This window comes from Pseudophryne corroboree, chromosome 8, assembly GCF_028390025.1.
Source record: "Pseudophryne corroboree isolate aPseCor3 chromosome 8, aPseCor3.hap2, whole genome shotgun sequence".
NCBI classification, from domain to species: domain Eukaryota; kingdom Metazoa; phylum Chordata; class Amphibia; order Anura; family Myobatrachidae; genus Pseudophryne; species Pseudophryne corroboree.
The window spans coordinates 388243498-388264543 of record NC_086451.1 but is presented as its reverse complement, the minus strand read 5'-3'; the positions used below and the strand labels follow the sequence as shown (position 1 = coordinate 388264543).

The 21046-nt window shown below is 47.5% G+C and overlaps 1 protein-coding gene across 1 annotated transcript; it reads right to left on the bottom strand.

Moving 5' to 3' along the window:
- Window positions 1–1242: 1242 nt before the first annotated feature.
- LOC134949222 (E3 ubiquitin-protein ligase RNF12-A-like) lies at window positions 1243–12294 on the bottom strand. Its single transcript, XM_063937687.1, has 2 exons — window positions 12013–12294; window positions 1243–8250 (listed from the first exon to the last, which is right to left on the bottom strand). The coding sequence occupies exons 1-2, from the start codon at window positions 12077–12079 to the stop codon at window positions 7685–7687; spliced, it is 633 nt and encodes a 210-aa protein (XP_063793757.1). The 5' UTR covers window positions 12080–12294; the 3' UTR covers window positions 1243–7684.
- Between the last annotated feature and the right edge of the window lie 8752 nt (window positions 12295–21046).

Sequence of the window (21046 nt, the reverse complement as noted above, 5' to 3'; positions counted from 1 at the left end):
TCGTGTGGCAGACCCTGTCACTGAAATGATGGGTTGGTTAGTGTGCATGTCCTGTTTATACAACATAAGGGTGGGTGGGAGGGCCCAAGGACAATTCCATCTTGAACCTCTTTTTTCTTTCATTTTTCTTTGCGTCATGTGCTGTTTGGGGAGTGTTTTTTGGAAGGGCCATCCTGCGTGACACTGCAGTGCCACTCCTAGATGGGCCAGGTGTTTGTGTCGGCCACTAGGGTCGCTTATCTTAGTCACACAGCTACCTCATTGCGCCTCTTTTTTTTTCTTCTTTGCGTCATGTGCTGTTTGGGGAGTATTTTTTGGAAGGGCCATCCTGCGTGATACTGCAGTGCCACTCCTAGATGGACCAGGTGTTTGTGTCGGCCACTAGGGTCACTTATCTTAGTCACACAGCTACCTCATTGCGCCTCTTTTTTTTCTTCTTTGCGTCATGTGCTGTTTGGGGAGTATTTTTTGGAAGGGCCATCCGGCCTGACACTGCAGTGCCACTCCTAGATGGGCCAGGTGTTTGTGTCGGCCACTAGGGTCGCTTAGCTTACTCACACAGCTACCTCATTGCGCCTCTTTTTTTCTTTGCGTCATGTGCTGTTTGGGGGGTGTTTTTTGGAAGGGCCATCCTGCGTGACACTGCAGTGCCACTCCTAGATGGGCCAGGTGTTTGTGTCGGCCACTTGGGTCGCTGAGCTTAGTCATCCAGCGACCTCGGTGCAAATTTTAGGACTAAAAATAATATTGTGAGGTGTGAGGTGTTCAGAATAGACAGAAAATGAGTGGAAATTATGGTTATTGAGGTTAATAATACTTTGGGATCAAAATGACCCCCAAATTCTATGATTTTTGAAAAAAACACCCGAATCCAAAACACACCCGAATCCGACAAAAAATATTCGGTGAGGTTTTGCCAAAACGCGTTCGAACCCAAAACACGGCCGCGGAACCGAACCCAAAACCAAAACACAAAACCCGAAAAATTTCCGGTGCACATCTCTAGCATTTACCCGTGTTTTAAGGAGCTAGTGGAAAAGGGGTATAAGTAAGCTGCCTACTGGCTTCCAGTCCTCAGACACATCCCCTCTTACCCCTGATAACATACACACAGCTACAGCATTGGGGGCAGTAAGGGTTCTAATTACCCTCCTAACGGCTGAGGATTGCCCTGTGTATGCATCAGTGATAACCAACATAAACCTTATATAAATTAACGACACGGACACATGAATTTGGCAGAAACTGTTATCTATTTATTTAAATGAGCTTTAAAGGCGTAAACTTAAAGCCATAAACCCAGCCGAGCAGAAGACATGAGCGGGCAGCTATGCCATCCTTGCGCCTATCGCCCAGCAAACCTATAAGGGATGGAAAGAACCAGAGAAAATGATCAAACTGAGACGTAAAATAGTAACAGTTCTGTTGGAAACATAATGAAATGAGGATCTGCCAAAAAGAAAAAAAGATAGCATGGAAATTCCATGTAAACGAGCTTCAGGCCAACCGGAGCTTAGCCGCACTTAACAGCCTCTTGTCTAGCATACTTAGCAGAACGCTTCTATACCCTGACTGCGCTAGTAGCGGAAGGTGACAGCGAAGAGGAGGAGGAGGATCTATCATCATCGTCTGATTCCCCCGGTGCCTCATCTCAGAGCCAGATAAAGGCTACGGGGGTCTGGGGAACTCAAGTCAAGGGGGCGCCCTGAGGACTATGGTCGACTATTTGCGATCCAACTGCAAGAATTACTAAAAGGAAGCGGGGAAATCCGCAGGGCCTCTCCTGCGCATGCACCCACATTTCCTGCGGGCTCCAGCAGAAAATGCGAACACCTCTGCATGACAATCAGGCAGAGGCATTCGTGGGCATGGACGGTGGACGTTCATTGGGCAGCAACGTTACAATTCCTAGCTGGAAACGGAGCATTGCGGGTACACGGCGGCGTGAATGGAGTGCGGCAGCGGCGTGGTCGGGATGGCTGCATGATGTCACACACAGCCGCTGCAATCACAAAAATGTTGGCGGCCTGCGCCTGCAGGAGGCTACCCATTATTTGCAATCAAGCAGAAATTGCTGTGCAATCGCAAATTCTGCTTGCTCAAGGGGTGAGGGGGGTGGCGGTGGCGGTCAGCATGCTGGGTGGTCTTGCCCTGCGATGGGCAGCTGTCAGCATGCGATCACACAAGGATTGCAAATTCTGCATCTTAGCAGACTTTGCAATCCTTACTGATATAGGCCCAATATATATATAATATGCATGTGTTCATATATATATATATATATATATATATATATACAAACTACACCATACATACATGCATTCACACAGCATATACACACACACACACACACACACACACACACACACACACACACACACACCATACTTGCATATACACAACATACATCCATCCATACATACATACATACATACATGCACAGCATACCTACACACACACATATGAATACACACACACACACACACACACACTATGCATCCAAACACACACACCATACATACATACATACATACATACATATATATATATATATATATATATATATATATATACATACACACAGCATACATACTCATACAGCATACATACAAACACACACACATATTATGCATACATACATACACATACACACACACACACACACACACCATACATACATACATACATACAGACACACACACACCATACATACATACATACATACATACACACACACACATACACACACCATACATACATACATACATACATACATAGACAGCATACCTACAAATACACACACACGCATACACACACACACACACACACACACACACACACACACACACACATACACACACAAAATACAAAATTAACCAAATAAGTAAGAGGCGAGTCACTGCCGGAGTCCATATGAGCTGAGCTGCTACTGCACATGCTCAGTAGCTCCCGGCCTTAGCTGTGTGGGTGCAATGTATCCAATGCAGAGAGCTCTGCCGATCAGAGCACTCTGTGAGGAGCAGCCAGGCAGGCGCTCTGATTGTGCATGGGGGCGGCCCTGACCGTTGCAGAGATGGAGACAAGGTTGTCTCCATCTCTGAAAAACAAATTGGTCCAGCACAGGGGGCCCTGAGAGGTTATTGGGCCTGGGGTAACGTATCCCCTGGGCCCTCCCTTAATCTGGCTGTGCCTCACCTGTAGTCTCAGGCGGACCAGCCACCGATGCCTCCGTCGAGAAAACAGCTTCATCTTCTCTCAGCTCTTCATTAAATTCTGAAAAAGTTAAAGCCACCCCCGAAGCTGATGCCACAGAGGTGAGCAAAAAGGGAGGAGAAACCACAGCAGGCACCCTAGTATACTCTGCTGTAGCCAATCAGCTCTGCTTGCGTCATAGGCACCGCCCCTGTCTGACATCAGAGGCTGGGCAGGAGCTGAAGAATACAATAAACAATTCCTCCTATGGCGCTGCACAATGAAGTAGCACGAGATAGTACAAAATAGGTCACCAACCTATAACAACATATGGAAAAGAAAAAGGGTACAACCTCACTTGCGCTTTAAAATGTCCCAAACTTTTGTTGATCCTCAATGTGGTTATTTCACAATAGAGTCAAACGATGTAATGTTCGATGGTAATCACATAGAAACAAGAAAATCACACAATAGTGTAATACTGTGAATAAACACAGCTCCACCAGTCGGTGATACAAGGAAGGGAAGAGTGTGTGGAAGGTCCCAATCCAATTATAAGTCTCTCATTCCTGTACGTCGACACTCAAAGTGGTGATAGATGCAAACTTGAGCAGATTTTTACATGTATGCTTACTTGTAACAAATAGATGTGACGCACATAAAGGTTTCTTTGGACTTCTGTAGTCCCTATTGCTGGATAATGATAAAGACTGATGTCTCAAATAACATATATATGGAACCAGAAAGAACCGTATTCTAATCCAAAAGTATTTATTAGAAGTGATAAATACATACGATTGGACAAGACAACTGTACCATAATGATGTTATATACAATCCACTGGAAAATGTAACCCGGGTATCAATACGCAGTGGGTTCAGAAATATGGATTTTGGTTGTCAGACCAATATCAAAACACTGTTTCTATACATTTCTACGCTGTGCAGCGTCTTTATCGAGATGACAACAGTGTTATAAGCACCGATGTCTGATAGCAGTTTGTTTTATGAAACCCCCTGTAGGATTGACAGGAGCTTTGGGAGGTGCAACACTTTGGGGGTGTGCCCAGCATTTCTGGAGATGCTGGGCTGCCACTGCTGGGACCGAAGAAGACGGACGTCATAGAAGAAAGAAGAAGGGATCGCAGAGGCCAGAGAGTGAAGAGGATGCTGCGGGAGCAGTTCCTGAGGCCGCGGAAGAGGCCTGAATACGCTGCTATCAAGAAAGAAGATCATCAGCGCCGCCTGAACACAGAGAAGGGGTGGCGGCCAAAGACAGAAGTTGAGGACCGGTAAGCGCTTCTCCGACAGTGTAGGTAGGCCCTCAGTGAGACACGCAAGTCACCCCCTTCCCCACTAGACCACCAGATTTTGGGCATTAGGCCCTTGGGGTCAAATCAGACACTAGACCTGTGACGCACTAGGCGGGCCCTTTGACCCAGCGTGCAGAGGTCGAGCACTAGGCCTGTGGACCAGTTCAGGCTTAGGCCTGTGGGCATGTCAGAGGGCACTAGGCCCTATCAGTTAAGTGTGGCCCCATAGGTGTATATGGTGACTCTGGGCATTAGGCCTAGGTCACCCAAACTGCCCCATGGTAGGCAGATACTAGGCCCATGGCTAAAAGTCATGCTTTAGACCTTTGGCCAGTTAAGGGGTACCAGGCCCTATTAGTTTGCGTGCCCACAAGTAGGCAGGCCCGTAGGGCTGAACCGCATATAAGGAGTGATGCTGGGCGCTTGGCCCAGGTAACCAGAAAAGACATTGTAAAGGGGAGGAGTTGGCAGTTCCTGAGGCTGTGGAAGTGGCCTGAATGCGCTGCCATCAAGAAAGAAGACCTCCAGCGTCGGCTGACCATGGAGAAGGGGCGGCGACCAAAGACAGAAGTTGAGGATCGGGCATCGCTTCTCCAACAGGGTAGGTAGGCCCACAGTGAGGCGCGCAAGTCACCCCCTTCCCCACTAGACCACCAGATTTCAGGTATTAGGCCCGTGGGGTCAAATCAGACACTAGGCCTGTGGCGCACTAGGCGGGCCCTTTGGTTCAGGGCGCAGATATCGCGCACTAGGCCTGTGGCTCAGTTCACGCTTAGGCCTGTGGGCATGTCAGAGGGCACTAGGCCCTATCAGTTAAGTGTGGCCCCTGTAGGAGTATAAGGTGACTCTGGGCATTAGGCCCAGTTCACCCAAACTGCCCCATAGTAGGCAGGCACTATGCGCATGGCTAAAACTCAGGCCTGTGGCCATAGGCCTGAGCCGCATATAAGGAGTGATGCTGGGCACTTGGCCCAGGTCACCGTAAGAGACATTGTAAAGGGGAGGAGTTGGCATGAAAAAGGGGAGGAGTCAGGAGAAATAATTACCCCCCCCTAAAAGTAAAGTCTAGATCTGCCCCTGCATCGTATCCAAGCAGAGTGGATGGAGGCCAGCCCTGCCACTGCATGTAGAGACAGCCCAGCCCATCTCACAGCCAAGCAACGCTGATCTGACCTGGACCTGGACACAGAAGTATTGTAGGACCTGGACACAGAAGTATTGTAAGTAAACTTTTGAATGACGTTGCCTGCAGCCACTTCATTGCTTTTCTCTATTGCCTCCCCAAGCACCCACTAGCTCCATGCCACCCTCTCCCTACCACTCAGTATCACCCTGTCACCCACATTCATCATGTCATACTCTCCCTGTTACTGTCACCCTCTCCCTGTCACCCAGTATCTCCATGTCACTTTCTCCCTGTCACTGTCACCCTCTCCCTGATACTATCGCCCTGTCAACCTGTCACTGTCACCCACTATCTTAATACTACCATCTCCCTGCCACTCACTATCACACTGTCACTGTCTCCCTGTCACCAATTATCTCCATGCCACTCTCTCCCTGTCACCAATGATCTACATGCCACCCTTTCCCTGTCACTATCACCCTGTCACCCTTTCCCTGACACTCCCTATCACCCTGTCTCCTTCTCCCTGACACTCCCTATCACCCTGTCACCCTCTCCCTGACACTCCCTATCACCCTGTCACCCTCTCCCTGCCACTCACCATCACCCTGTCACTCTCTCCCTGCCACTCACCATCACCCTCTCCCTGCCACTCACCATCACCATCACCCTGTCACCCTCTCCCTGCCACTCACTATCACCCTGTCACCCTCTCCCTGTCTCTTACTATCTCCCTGTTACCAACTGTCTCCTTCTCACCCACTACCTCCCTGTCACCCTCTCCATGTAAATTTCTCCCTGTCACCCTCTGCCTTTTGCTATAACCAACCCACCGCCTCTCCATCACCATCTACCTCTCCTTGTCTCCCTCTGCATTCCTTTGTCACCCTATGCTTCTCCCCATCACCCTCTGCCTTCCCCATCACCCTTTGATTTCCAATGTCTCCCTCTCCCTCTTTCTGTCACCCACAGCCTCTCCCCGCTGTCACCCACTGCATCTCCCATAGGGCGGAGGAGAGGAGCCCAGAGCATATTTTTGCACATGGGCCCACCACTCTCAAGTTCTGCCACTGATGTTGGACCCTTTTTTTTGGCGTGAAGAGGCCTGAGGGTTACTCGGATGACCGATGCTCATACAGATGGTAAAATGCTTAGAACAGCAGCGGATCAGAGAAGCCATCATGCGATGTCTGTTTGTACAAGACGCCTCCAGGCCATTATATATTTTCATTCAGCAGCTGCCTTCATAGACGCAGCTACTGTATGATCTGTATCCATCTCTGAATCAGGCCCTGGTGGATTCTGGGCGCATGGCATCCATACTATGCAGAGCAGGGGTGAGAGTGCTCCCCCTAACTCCCCACCACCCCGGAACAGTGTGCCCCGTGGGTGGGACAGCCAGACAGTTCCCGAAAAGTAGGACTATCCTGTCCAAAGCAGGATGGCTGTGGGGTATGCATAGGATTCCCCCAGTGCCACACATAAGATGGCCACTGGCTGGTAGGAGCACAGTGTGCCTGATTCATATGTGGACGGCGGAGCTATCGCGCTGCTTACACGGAAGCAGGCCGAGTGACCCAAGGAGTCACGGAAGTCAGCCACCTTATCTACTATGAAGGGGCCAGGATATCTCCAACCTCAGACGGAGCTCTTAACCGCATCCCTCTCCAACAACGGCGGCGACACAAATCCATTTAGGGAAACTGAGGCTGTTACCGCCCGTTCCCCGTCCTCAAGCAGCATCAGACCGTCAATCACTGATAATCTAATACCATAGTATGACCAACGCCATAGACCTGTACTGCACATGCATGGGTCCGGCACATGTGCAAGGTACCGAACATCAGCACTTGACTGCATGTTCCGCTACAGCGTCAGGACCTAAATCAGGCCCAGTGTGGTGATGGAGTCTGTGGATATGTCCAGCCTAGGCCGCAGGAGGGTGGTAGGAGTACAGGAGATATAGTAGTCAGCTGATGGAACTGGACAGAATGGCGGAGATGGTATGGAATGGAGAGAAGATGGGGATTTAGATGTTCCTCTTCCTGCTGTACTCAGCGGATCAGGCACACGACCGGCCTCGGGATGCACTCTCTGCGGCACACAGGACAGCTGAGATTTATGTCAAACCACTGTGTGATGCAGCTTGGATGATACCTGTGGCTGCAGGACAGGACGATCACTGGCTCCCCTTCTTCGTACTCCACCAGACAGATAGCACATGGTTGTGCTGCTTCATCCTCTGCAATGGTGGTCATTTGGAATCCGTAGATCTCTTCCACCATGGCCAGGAGATTCTGCTCATCAATCTCGATCATCATGGCCGGGAGATTCTGCCCGTCGATCTCAATCACCATGGCTGGAAGATTCTGCTCATTCTCAGCTGGTTGCTGGGAGCTTGGACCAGGGCGAGGATCTGGGCTTGGTCTGTCCGTTGTTGCTACCGGAGGAGTAGGAAGAGGAGAGCGGCTTCGATGTCTGTGGTCCCTCCGAGGTCTCTGCAGCCGAGGAGATGTTGCTCCGCTTGATGGATGTTCCTGGGTGTTCCGACGAGATCTTCTCACACCTCTGCGTCGCTCAGACCGCAGCCTCTCCTCAAACACGGTCTGGGATGACTCATCTGAAAAGATATACCTTTATATAGTAGCCATAATAATTACCTTTAGATAACATGGACCAATCAATTGTTGATCAATAATTTGAGTTACAGCAATAATAATACAAATATAATAATATTTTGGTATATCATTGGTAGTGTTACACTGTAAGAGGCTGTCAGAATAAGAGTTGTTTAATTTATTGTAGTTAGAAGAGAGTGTTGGTAGTGGTACAGGTGGGAAGGGAGAAGGAAGGGGGAGTGCTGGCATGACAAATCATTAAGAAAGTGATAAAATATCAGACCTAAGCAGGGGATATAGTGGATGAGGCCTCGTTGTGACAAACCCAACGTGCCCAAATATATGCAAACTGGCTGGGGTGCTCAAGCAGGACACTATAAATGTATTCCAGGTGTAGATTTTCCAAATAAGGATGAGTAGAGCAGAGAAGGGAGGCAGCGCTGGATGTTTCTAATGAGCAGTAACAGTACAATTAGCTGCATTTAGCTGCATGAGTGAGTACTGCTGTGTGTGTCTGCAGCGGAGTAGGGTATGGTAATACCAGTGACTGTAACATTCAGACAGTCAGTCGCTGACCAGAACCCTGTGATTCTCAGACAGAACCACCATAAGTATCCCAAGGAGCTCCTATAACATCTATGAGTGGTCGGAGGGAAAATAAATGAATGGCACCAGAGGAACGAGTGCGGCTCAGAGTGGAGATTGGGCTAGATGTGAGGGTGCATTATTTGGGGTAGAATAGGTGGGAGGGTAATAAAGAGATGGGAATAAGGGTGTCAGGGCTGTGGGAGAGTCTGGTCTACCTCCTGCTTGCTTGCACCTCATGTCATCTGTCTGTCGCCCCTTCCTACTAGATTGTTAGCTCCTCAGAGCAGGGCCCTCTTTCCTCTTGTTGTCAAAACCCTCTCCTACTCAGCGACCATCTTTACTGGCTTTTTCTCCTGCTGGTAAAGGCTCATCTCTATCTATGGCCACCAGCTCCTAGTAGTACGCTGATCACTCACTCACTACTTACATTTGAGCTGTATTATGTATGAGAATTGTGGTGCTCTTTGTTGCCTGTACTCTATGTTTGTTATTTATTTACTGTAATGTTACATTTTGTCTCCCTGTACTGTCCTTTCTACAGCGCTGCAAAACACTTGTGGCGGCTAATAAATAAAAAATAATAATAATGATAATAATAATAGCCTGTAAGGAACTCTCTAAGTGGGTAGCGGAAAAGGAAAAACACTTAAAAAAAAACATCTAAAAAACTGAACTAGTCTTTAAATTAAAACATGCTGAGGACTGAGCTTTAATGGTTCAAGTCTGTGTTTCTTATACTTGGTCCTCCGCACCCCTAACAGGTCATGTTTTCCAGACCTCCTATGTCTACCAAGACTGTGTCAGTCAGCAATGAATGCGCTGCAACTTTTGTAATGTGACAGATGCAGCGAGTGATGAGCCCACCTGTGCCCCAGCTAGGGGGTCTGCAGCACGTGACCTGTCAGCGGTCCTGAGGGCTGAGTATGAGAAACCCCTTACATCATACAATGACTTGGTGATTTTGTGACCTCTGAGACACCATGTTACTTTGGGCCAAGCTGGCTGTGTCCATCTCTGTTCAGCTGCTGGACCCAGAACTCATCTGTCAGCTCCTATTTCTCCCTCTGCATTAGTTCCCCATCACTGCGTCCCTCCTCGCTAGTCTGCACTCATGACCTGCTTTATTCCCTGCGCCAGCGCACTCTCAGGCCTACATACTCTCAGGCCTACATAAGCAGAATTTCACACCCACAATTCATCCGGGCATGTCTATCTCACCCTGTACCTTCTCATGGCTGCTGGTGACATCTCACCCAACCCTGGACCCCGTACACTCCCCACTATCTGCTCACACTCCTCTTTCCACCCCAATCTTTCCATCCAGCTCATGCACATAATCCCTCCAACCTGACCCACATATCTCCCATACTCTGTATAGTACATAAACCATAGACCTCAGATTCACATTACAGTTTGTTTCCAGATCATAGACTGTTGCTTGATAAAATTGGTTGGTAAATTAAAAATGTATTGAGATAATTTGCGAGGGGGGCACCGAGATTTTTCTGCCTTGGGGCCTCCATAGAGTTTAATCCTGCACCACTCACACCCGTCCATGATCTATTTAATCCCTCACACCCCATTGCCAGTTTATTTTGACACTCAAAGCACTTTGCAGACTGCGTCACCTCCCCCTATTGGTCCAGCAACTGAAGAGAGATGTCAGCTCAATAGATCCTACATTAGCCTTGTTTTATGTGTGATCCCAGATCCACAGCACCAGTGTGTTATTATGAGCAGTACCTATAAGTGCCGGATGGTTTGTATATATATATATATATATATATATATATATATATATATATGAGAATAAGAGAGTGTGAGGCAGGGCATAGAGATAATGTGTACAGTACTTCAGCTATCACAAAACTAAAAAATAATAATTCACAGATTCAATGATTCCCCCCATTTACCCACTTAACTGGCACAGTCAGATCACATGTGACCCCATCCCCCCCCCCCCCCCAAATCTCCCCCCCCCAATCTCACCTCCCCCCCCCCCCCCCACTGTGTCTGCCAGTTTGTGACAAGGATATCCGGGTCTGGAGATGAGCATAATATCATATTTCAAAAATACTTTTGAAACTATATTACTAAATAAAAGTAAGAAAAATAATGTTATGAATGATTTTAAAGGGAAAAATAATTAGTTAAGTGGTTAAAGATTCCCCAATCCACCAGTCTGCCCCCATACATTACAGATATTGTTTAGTGATTGCAGATCATTTTCAGCAAATACAGATCTGCTGAATCTGGAAAGGCTCATCATGTTACTAGTAACAGTCTGCAAATCTGCTGATTGTTACCATACACTAGCGATCTACAGCTTTAATTAATCTGAAATTCAACATGTACAAAAACCTGATTTACCAATCACTGGTCAGAATTTGTGATCCCTATATATTGTAGATTTTGTTTACACAATGATCTACAAAATGCCAAATTGCCCTAATTTATTACTGATGCATGGAGGCCACATCTCCAACTGCCCCCGCATGGTACACAGGGTAACATAGCATGGGGGGATATTTATCAGTGCTTGGAGAGAGATAAAGTAGCAGCCAATCAGCTTCTAACAGTCATCATTCAAATCCAGCCTGTAACATGGTTGATTGGCTGGTACTTTATCTCTATCCACTATATCAGTTTAAGTCTAAGGCTTGGTATATCCCCCCCCCCTGACTGTAAAATGACAGTTAGTAGCTGATTGGTTGGTACATTGGGGACTATGTATAAAGCCTGAGATAAAGTGGATGGTGATAAAGTACCAGTGAATCAGCTCCTAACTGACATGTTATAAGCTGTGTTGTAGAAATGACAGCTGGTTGGTTGGTAGTTTATCTCCATTCACTTTATCTCTCTCCAAGCCTTAAATACATAGACCTTTTATCTCTCTCCGAGCTTTCATGAATCTCCCACAAAGTGTAAGGCAGGACATATAACTAATGTGCAGCTACCTCCAACTGCCGCCCGCATGCCACACAGGGTGAGAGGACACAGCGGAGATTTATCACAGCTTGGAGAAAGGGAATGTGGGGAGAGATAAAGTACCAGCCAGTCAGCTCCTGTCATTTTAATGACAGTTGGAAGCTGATCGCTTGGTACTTCATCTCTCTCCAATCTTTGATAAATCTGCCCCTTAGATTTGAATCACTGCCCCAAAATATCTCACTTACCATGATCTCCTTGACGGCTCCATGTTCGCTGGTCCTCCAGGAGCCGTCTCAGCTCTCTCCGGCTCATCTCCAGATGTTAAATAAATCCACCAAATAGAAAAAATAAAATAAAAAAAAATGTTCAGGAAAAGCACAGATTTTATTGTGTTCTGAACAACAAGATAATCGCTGGAAGTATAACACTAGCTGCAAAGCACACTAGCTCGCTCTTCCAAGGCAAGACTATAGTATCAGCCACCAGAGCTTCAACTGTCAACTGCCACTGATGCTGCTGTGCACTGGGCTCTTATACCTGTCCATAGACAAATGGCCGACCAGCAGTCAGGCGGCCATATTTCTTACTGGCATGGAGAAAACCAGCTACTGAGTATATGTATTATCATGAAATTTGCTGCTGACTAGCTTACACAATATTTCTTCAAACTTTCCAATGAACCCCACTCACTATCCCATAAGCACAACCCCCTGTTCGGTCACAGATTGGGACTGTTTGGGTGTAATAGTGACAGTGGGCTGGTATGTCTCATGGTCATTTCTTCTCAATTCCAAATCATTACTCTACAGTCTGCGACATACTAATACATTGGCCCCAATTGATAATGTAATAATTTCCATATTATTTCTTATCTGCAGCCTTGCTTAACAATCCTGTGGCCATGGCCAGGAGACTGATTACAGCCGCTAGAACTATCCTCAGCAGGAGCTGCGGAACTGCGCGTCTTCCAGATTCTAACAAAATGTGTCTGGGTGACAGTAGCGGATCTTGCCACGGGCAAGCAGGACTTTTGCCCGGGGCGCCGCACCAGGGCAAGATCCGCTTCTGCTGTGCTGCCCGCTGCCCCCCGCTCTCCCCCACTGTGAAGGGAAACTAGACGTGTACGTGTCTAGTTTCCCTTCGTGGAGAGGTCCTTTACTGTGCGGTGCGCGATGACGTCATCGCCCACCGCACAGCACAGGTCCTCTCCACGAAGGGAACTAGACGCTACGCACGCTACGCACATCATTTCAGTCTGTACAGGGGGCGTAAATGACCACGCCCCCTGTACGAAGCCACGCCCCCTATCGTCACCCGGGTCGCACAGAGCCCCAGAACCGGCCCTGCTTGGTGACAGTCAGGACATAGCTCCATCATGGTGAAACACATTGGATGTTATCCGTTGGTAAGCTGTTCAGTTCAGATAAGGTATCTAACTTTTATTCAGTGTATGTGAAATATTGTATGTTTTTAGTGATATATTTGTAAGCAGGAATACACTGTGTTCTTGTTTATATTTAATTCCATTTATGATATGGAGCCTTAACTAAAAAGGCAGAAATTCCTGGTATTGGGACTACAGTGGCGGTTCTTGCCACGGGCAAGCGGTACTTTTGCCCGGGGCGCTGCCTTCCGGAGGGCGCTGGCGCCATCCGGAGGGCGCCGCACCAGGGCAAGAACCGCCACTGTGCCCCCCGCAGTGCCCTGCTGTGCCCCCCGCTTGGAAGGGAACCAGACGCGTAGCGTCTAGTTTCCCTTCATTGAGAGGACCTTAGTTGTGCGGTGCGCGATGACGTCATCGCGCACCGCACAGCAAAGGTCCTCTCCATGAAGGGAAACTAGACGCTACGGTCTAGTTTCCCTTCGTCTAGAGGACCTTTGCTGTGCGATGCGCGATGACGTCACCGCGCACCGCACAGCACAGTGGCACAGACACTAGGGGTCATAATTGACCTCTAGTGTCTATGCTGTTCTATGGGAGAGACGTAATAACGTCTCTCCCATAGATCGAAGAGGAGAGCAGAAGAGCGGCGCCGCCGGCGGAGGGGGTCTGGATCAGGAACGGGGATGGTAAGTATACTTTTTCTTTCTTTTTCTTTTTTCTTTCAGCGCGTTGACCACGCCCCCTATTGAAGCCACGCCCCCATATTTTGCCCGGGGCGCCACAAAACATAGAACCGGCCCTGTGGGACTACTTAGGGAAAAAGTAGCAGGTGCACTATCTCACCCTGTAACCAGAGGCATTTAGCATATTCCTGGCCAGGGCTATGAGCTTACCCACCGCACCTGAACCCCTGTAGTTAGTGTTAGGGACTTACCCAATGAGAGGCTACCTAGGTGCGGTGGATAATCTCATATCTCTGGCCAGGAATGTGCTAAATGCCTCTGGTTATTACAGGGTGAGCTAGTGTGAGATAATGCACCTGCTACTTTTCCCCTCTGTACATTGTATTAAGGGGGCCATTCCGAGTTGTTCGCTCGCTAGCTGTTTTAAGCAGCTGTGCAAACGCTAAGCCGCCGCCCTCTGGGAGTGTATCTTCGCTTAGCAGAAGTGCGAACGAAAGGATCGCAGAGCGACTACAAAACAAAATTGTGCAGTTTCTGAGTAGCTCCAGACCTACTCCTAGCTTGCGATCACTTCAGACTGTTTAGTTCCGGATTTGACGTCACAAACACGCCCTGCGTTCGCCCAGCCACGCCTGTGTTTTTCCGGACACGCCTGCGTTTTTTCAATCACTCCATGAAAATGGTCAGTTGACACATAGAAACGCTCACTTCCTGTCAATCACTCTGCGGCCAGAACTGCGACTGAAAAGCTTCGCTAGACCTTGTGTGAAACTACTTTGGCTGAAAGTATGTCGCGCGTGCGCATTGCGCCACATACGCATGCGCAGAAGTGCCTTTTTTTGCCGCAGCACAGCGAACATTTTCAGCTAGCGATCAACTGGGAATGACCCCCTAAGTCTCAAGCAGAGTAGCACCTCATTACCTTATTATGGTGTGCAAATTAGGGCCCCCTTCTCGCTATTGGGACTACTTATGAAGTCCTATTGGATATCAGTGAAGCTCTATTTTCTCATATATTCGTAACGGGTTTATTTTTATATACTTAGCACATTTGGTGTTTTCACGTGTTACTGCACTACGGGGCGCCTTGGTGTGAATTCTGATGATTAGCTTTGCCATCCTATATGTGTGGATTGTCCTATGCACATAACGATATCCGGTTGATAGATAGACCGTATCTAGTTAGACAGTCAATAGATAGACACCATATGTTACACAGACATTAGGTCGACAGGGTCAAAAGGTAGACAGTACAAAAGGTCGACATGAAAATGGTCAACATAAAAAAGATAGACAAATGTTTTTTCTCTTACGTCCTAGAGGATGCTGGGGACCACATTAGTACCATGGGGTATCGACGGGTCCACCAGGAGCCATTGGCATTTTAAGAGTTTGAGAGTGTGGGCTGGCTCCTCCCTCTATACCCCTCCTACCAGACTCCATTTAGAAAATGTGCCCGGAGGAGCCGGTCACAGCTAGGGGAGCTCTACAGAACTTTTCTAGTAAAGTTTATTTTTAGAGTTTATTTTTTTACAGGAGGCTGTTGGCAACAGCCTGCCTGCAGCGAGGGACTAAGAGGGGGAACAATGTCCGCCCTGCGGGGTTTGAGCCACTGTCTCCGCTGACTTTACACTGAGCTCCAGAGGGGTCGGATCATTCTCCGCTACAGGGGCATGTCGCCAACCCCTTACAGAGCTGAAGAGTGGTGAGTAAGACACCAACCCCCCTAGCAAGCGGGGGGCTGGTGTGAAGATGGCGGCAATGGGCAGGGAGCACAGTATTAACTGCGCTCCCTGGAGGCTCAGAGGCACATGGTGCGGCGCTGTGAGGGGCGCTCTGGGCCAGCGCTTACCTCCACACTGGTCCAGAAGTCTGTCGGGGTCCCGGATCTCAGCCAGCACATTTTACCTCAGGCCAGTATAATCCTTGAAGAGCGGGAAGACAGTGCCATTGAGGGGGCGGAGCTTGTACTCAGATCGGACCCAGCAGCGTTCCAGCACCATTTTCCTGCCTGCACAGCGCTGAGAGGAAGAACAGGTCCCTCCACAGCAACTCCAGCTTTCTGTACACGGTGCCAGGGGGTTGTAGAAGGGAGGGGAGGCTGTAAAATGACTGTGTATCCTATTAAGGGGCACAGTCAGCGCTGACAAGGGGTCTCCCTTTACTAAAAGCGCTGTGTGTGGGTTGGCTCCAATCTCTGTGTCTCTCTTGCCATTCTTGGGGGGGAAACTCTGTCTGCCCCCACATGTGTTTGTGTGTGTGGAGTGTTTGGTGGTCTCCTTTAGCTATGTCCAGGGACACTGTGTCATATGCTGCAGAGGATCTATCCTCCCAGGATGAGCCCATTCCATGTAATCAGTATAGCACTGGTTTAGCACAGATACCTGCAAGGGAACCAGAGTGGTTTTCCTCTATCAAATCATGGATTTCTCATATTTCTGACAGGGTTACAAGTAATGAATCTGCAACCCAGGTATTACAGTGCTCTATGGCAGTATGGCCGGTTTCAGGACACCCCGCTATGTACCACCACAAACGTGCGCTTGTGCATGTCACATAAGATGACACGGATACCAATTCTGACACCGCAGACGGTGATGGGGATGTGTTGCGGGGGTCCGCATCTCTTGCAAAGGGGGTGCAATTGTTGATAGAGGCTATCAGGGATGTGTTGAATGTTAATGATACCACACCTGAGCAGGTTTAGGAGGCTTTTTTCACTAATAATAAAAAAGCATTGCTAACCTTCCCTGCGTCAAAGGAATTGAATGCTATATTTGAAAAGGCATGGGTAAACCCTGAGAAAAAATTCCAAGCCCCTAAAAGGGTGCTAATGACGTTTCCTTTCCCTGAGGAGGATAGGAAAAAAGGGGAAAACCCGCTGATTGTTTACGCATCTGTGTCCAGACTCTCAAAGAAGGTGGTTTTACCTGTTGCGGGATCTACCGCCTTAAAGGAGCCACACTTAAATCAATGTACACTGCTTCAGGGGCCATATTACGTCCCACTGTTGCTACTGCATAGATTGTGAAGGCTATAGTAAAGTGGTCGCCTACCTTACTTGAGGATTTGGATACGATGGAAAGGGATGACGTTGCTTTATATTTGTACAACATACTGTATATGATTCAGCAGGTTTTATGGTAGAATCCATGAAAGACCTGGGTTCCATGGCTGCGGGAATATCTTCCATGTCTGTTTTAGCTTGTCGGGGACTGTGGCTGCGCCAGTGGTCGGCCGACGCGGAATCCAGGAAAAGTATGGAGGCCTTACCTTATACAGGCCAGGCTCTCTTTGGGGAAGCTCTAGATGCGTTGATATCCACGGCTACAGCTGGTAAGTGTCCGTTTCTTCCCTCAGCAGCACCTACTCCGAAGAAGTCCTTCCCTTCACCTGCAATGCAGTACTTTCGGCCTAACAGGCCTAGAAAGGCCAGAGCGTCCAATACCTTCTGTAGGGGAGGTTGAGTAAAGTCCAAGAAACCTGCAGCTGCAGGTTTCCAGGAACAAAAGCCTGCTTCAGGTATGCCAAAGTCTCCGCATGACGGTGGACCGCGCGGCCTGGAGATGGGGCCAGTGGGAGCCAGACTCTGTCCAAAAACTGGTGGAGGCACAGGTCATTATACCAGTACCTTCTCACATGCAGAACAAAGGTTATTATTCGAACCTTTTCATTGTACTGAAACCAGATTGTTCGGTCAGGCCCATTCTGAACCTAAAATCATTGAACCCCTTTCTAAAGGAGTTCAAGTTCAAGATGGAGTCTCTCAGGGCGGTGATATCAGGTCTGGAAGAGGGGGAATTCCTGGTATCCCTGGATATCAAGGATGCGTACCTCCACGTTCCGATCTGGCTGCTGCATCAGGCTTATCTCCGTTTCACATTGCTGGACTGTCATTTCCAGTTCCAGGCACTGCCATTCGGCCTTTCCACAGCACCAAGGGTGTTTACCAAGGTGATGGCAGACATGATGATTCTCCTCCGCAAACAAGATGTGAACATCATTCCATATCTGGATGATCTGCTGATAGAGGCATCGTCCAAGGAGAAGCTGCTGACATCCATTGTTCTCACAACACGCCTCCTCAGGAGTCATGGTTGGATTCTGAACCTTCCAAAGTCACATTTGGAACCAACCCAGAGGTTGTCCTTTCTGGGAATGATCCTGGACATGGAAGTGCAAAAGGTGTTTCTTCCGCAGGAAAAGGCGTTGGTGATACAAGCTATGGTCCGGGATGACCAACAAATTGTGTGCGCTTGATGTGCTAACAATTGATTGTTTGTATGTAAGCTAAAATAGATCAAATGTGTTTGGATTCATTGAATAATTGAGAAACTTGCTTTTAATAAAAAAACCTTTACTGGGTTCATATATAATTAAATAACAATTTAATGGTAACAATTAACTGTACAATATAATAAAATAAAATGGTAATAAAGGACACAGAGCTGGATATCTAAAGTCCATTCTGGAGCAGAGCCAGGATTAGAATGTATTTAATATCTTTGGTATTTGAAGCAACAATGTTATTCTTTACCATAAAAGTAGCCGCGTGTTGATACTAAATAGCAGGGAGTGCTACAATTTGTGAGCACACACATGTGGATGACAAAGTCCTGCTCTAAGATGAATTTGTAGCAGTATTGTTTCACCTGTTACCGACGTCCCGGTCCAGGAGACAGTTCAATAGGTAATTACCCCATCCAGAGGGATTTGTATGTAGTACCCAAGCTGTATAATAATGTGCGGTGTATGCTCACCCTACATATAGCTGCACGTTGCCTCTATTAACAGTCGTGTCAGTGTCCAATTCCAATGTGCGGGATGGATAGCACACCTTGGGGTAAATTTACTAAGATGGGAGATTTTCAGAACTGGTGATGTTGCCCATGGCAACCAATCAGATTCTGCTTACCATTTATCTAGCTGCTTCTAGCAGATAATAGATATAATCTGATTGGTTGCTATGGGCAACATCACCAGTTCTAAAAATCTCCCACCTTAGTAAATTTACCCCCTTCTCTCCAATTGGAGACACCCGCACCGATGGATCTGCTGTGTATAGCCACCGCTTCCAGCTCACGGGCACTGCACGAGCATGATGATAGAGAGCCAAATCGACACTCTGCCGCTGCTCACTGCATAGGCAAACGCAGGGGGGCGGGGGGGGGGGGGGGTTCTGGTTGCCTGGAAACACCCCTCCTCTTGGTAAGTGGCTCAAATTATAACAATAGCAATGCTATATAATATGAAGGTAGCTGCCAGGGAGAAGAGACAGAAGCCTTTTCATGAGGTGGGAGAATGAGTACTTAAAAGTGCACTTCTGTATACTACTGGTTCTATAACGTTTATTTATTTAGTATGGTATGTTTAACCTTTTCCTGACCACTTATCTTATTTACATTTTAAGTGAAAAGAATAAAACTGGTGCTAAGTGTTTCTCCAATAATAAATAAATAACTGGATGAGTTTCAATAAAATCACATTTAGTTTATTATCTAAACATCATATACTAAAATCAAAGAATAAAAATTCAAATATACACATGAAACTTGGGGCATGAATTGAGCTAAGAATGAAATAGTAATGGCTGCTAGTGAGTGTCCACAAAGGATCCCGGACTGAAACAATGTGCAAAGTTCCCTGGGGAGGAGGAAATGAATACAGCTGGTGTTACCCGTGACGACGGAGACTTCCAGGGGCTTGAAAATTACCAGCAAGCTAGCTGTGCCGTTTGTGTGGAAACTGGGTCTCTCCAATCGGTGCTGTGAAGTTGAAATCCCACAGAGAAAGTTCCAACGCAGGTTTTTAAAAGTCCATATCTGGATCCTTTAGAAAGTAGAACACTTGTAGTGGTAGCAGCTTTTACACTTAACGCGTTTCCCTAGGCTCGGTCACCTAGCTTCATCTGATGTATTCATTTCCTCCTCCCCAGGGAACTTTGCACATTGTTTCAGTCCGGGATCCTTTGTGCAGAGCCGGATTAACAATGGGGCGGATGGAGCTGCAGCTCCAGGCCCCCCAATGAAAATAGGCCCACTTTTTCCAGTCACAGTCTGCCAGCTGCTGCTGCTGTCCTCTTGAGACCCAAAATACAAAACCTACTTGACCTGCCTGAGAGCCCAGGAGAACATCTCCGTCAGTTCTCTTTGTTTTAGATCTCAGTCAGGTTACAAATTATAGCGGCGTGATTGCCCGCATGACATCATATAGGTCCCGCCCCCGGACCCACCAGTGGCCTATCTACTGCGGCGCGGTCTGGGCCCTCCTCCTTCCTTCATCGTCACGCACACTGCTGCCAATGACATGCCGTGGAGGCCGTGCAGCCGTGCACTGTCTTTGTGGTGACCGATTCCAAGTCCCCCCCTCTTCCCGTGGCAGTGCAGCAGGAGTTTGATGAAGCTTTCCCTCGCCTCACAATTGCGCTTGGTATAACTTTAAAACACTCAGATTTTAGTATTTCCAGTAGCTGTTCTTCCACGGTGTGGATTCTTATAACTGGTATCACCTGCAAGTATACCCTCACACCAGAGAACACACCCGAACAAAAAGATGGCCAGAATGGCCTAAATTAGATATGATACCAATTTGTTTTTATTAAAAAACATATAGAATTCCATAAATTCATATGAACATTTTTTTACAGATAAAAAGGTTCCATACATTCATATAAACATTCTTAAAAGAAACACACCCAGATACAGTCAATAGGTTTTCTGTACAAGCGTTTAAAGAACACCCTCACCTTTATAGGTGTATATTCTGTAGGGTGTATTAATGAACTAGATAAGAGACCGTAAATAAATTGAAACGTTGAAGCAAGAAGGACTAAGGTCCATTTATTTCTGAGACCAGCACGAGTGCCGCACCATGGAATGGCTATTTGATTAATTATTGTGAGGGCACCAGCGACAGATATTTTCCAAGGCTTACACGGAGTGCCGGACCGCAGCAGCTATATATATATATATATATATATATGGGTTTGGTATGAATAACCGCCTGACGTGATGCCGGCATCCTGAAGGATGAAACCCATACAAGCAGACAAGGGTGGGTTTAGTATGCTATCCCCTGTCCCCTAACCTTAACCTCCCCCCAGGGGTGCCTTAACCTAAACCCCATATGTTAGCTAAACCTGACATGGAATGCAAATTGTCACTATGATAAATTAAAAGCACTTTTCTAAGATTTTACTCAAGTCTCCGAGTG

Bases quoted from the DNA above. Each gene is read 5' to 3' on its own strand.
- LOC134949222 (XM_063937687.1), bottom strand. From the start codon at position 12,079: ATGAGCCGGAGAGAGCTGAGACGGCTCCTGGAGGACCAGCGAACATGG. The intron at 8,251-12,012 runs GTAAGTGAGATA...ATATCTTTTCAG, and splicing joins GAGCCGTCAAGGAGATCATG to ATGAGTCATCCCAGACCGTG.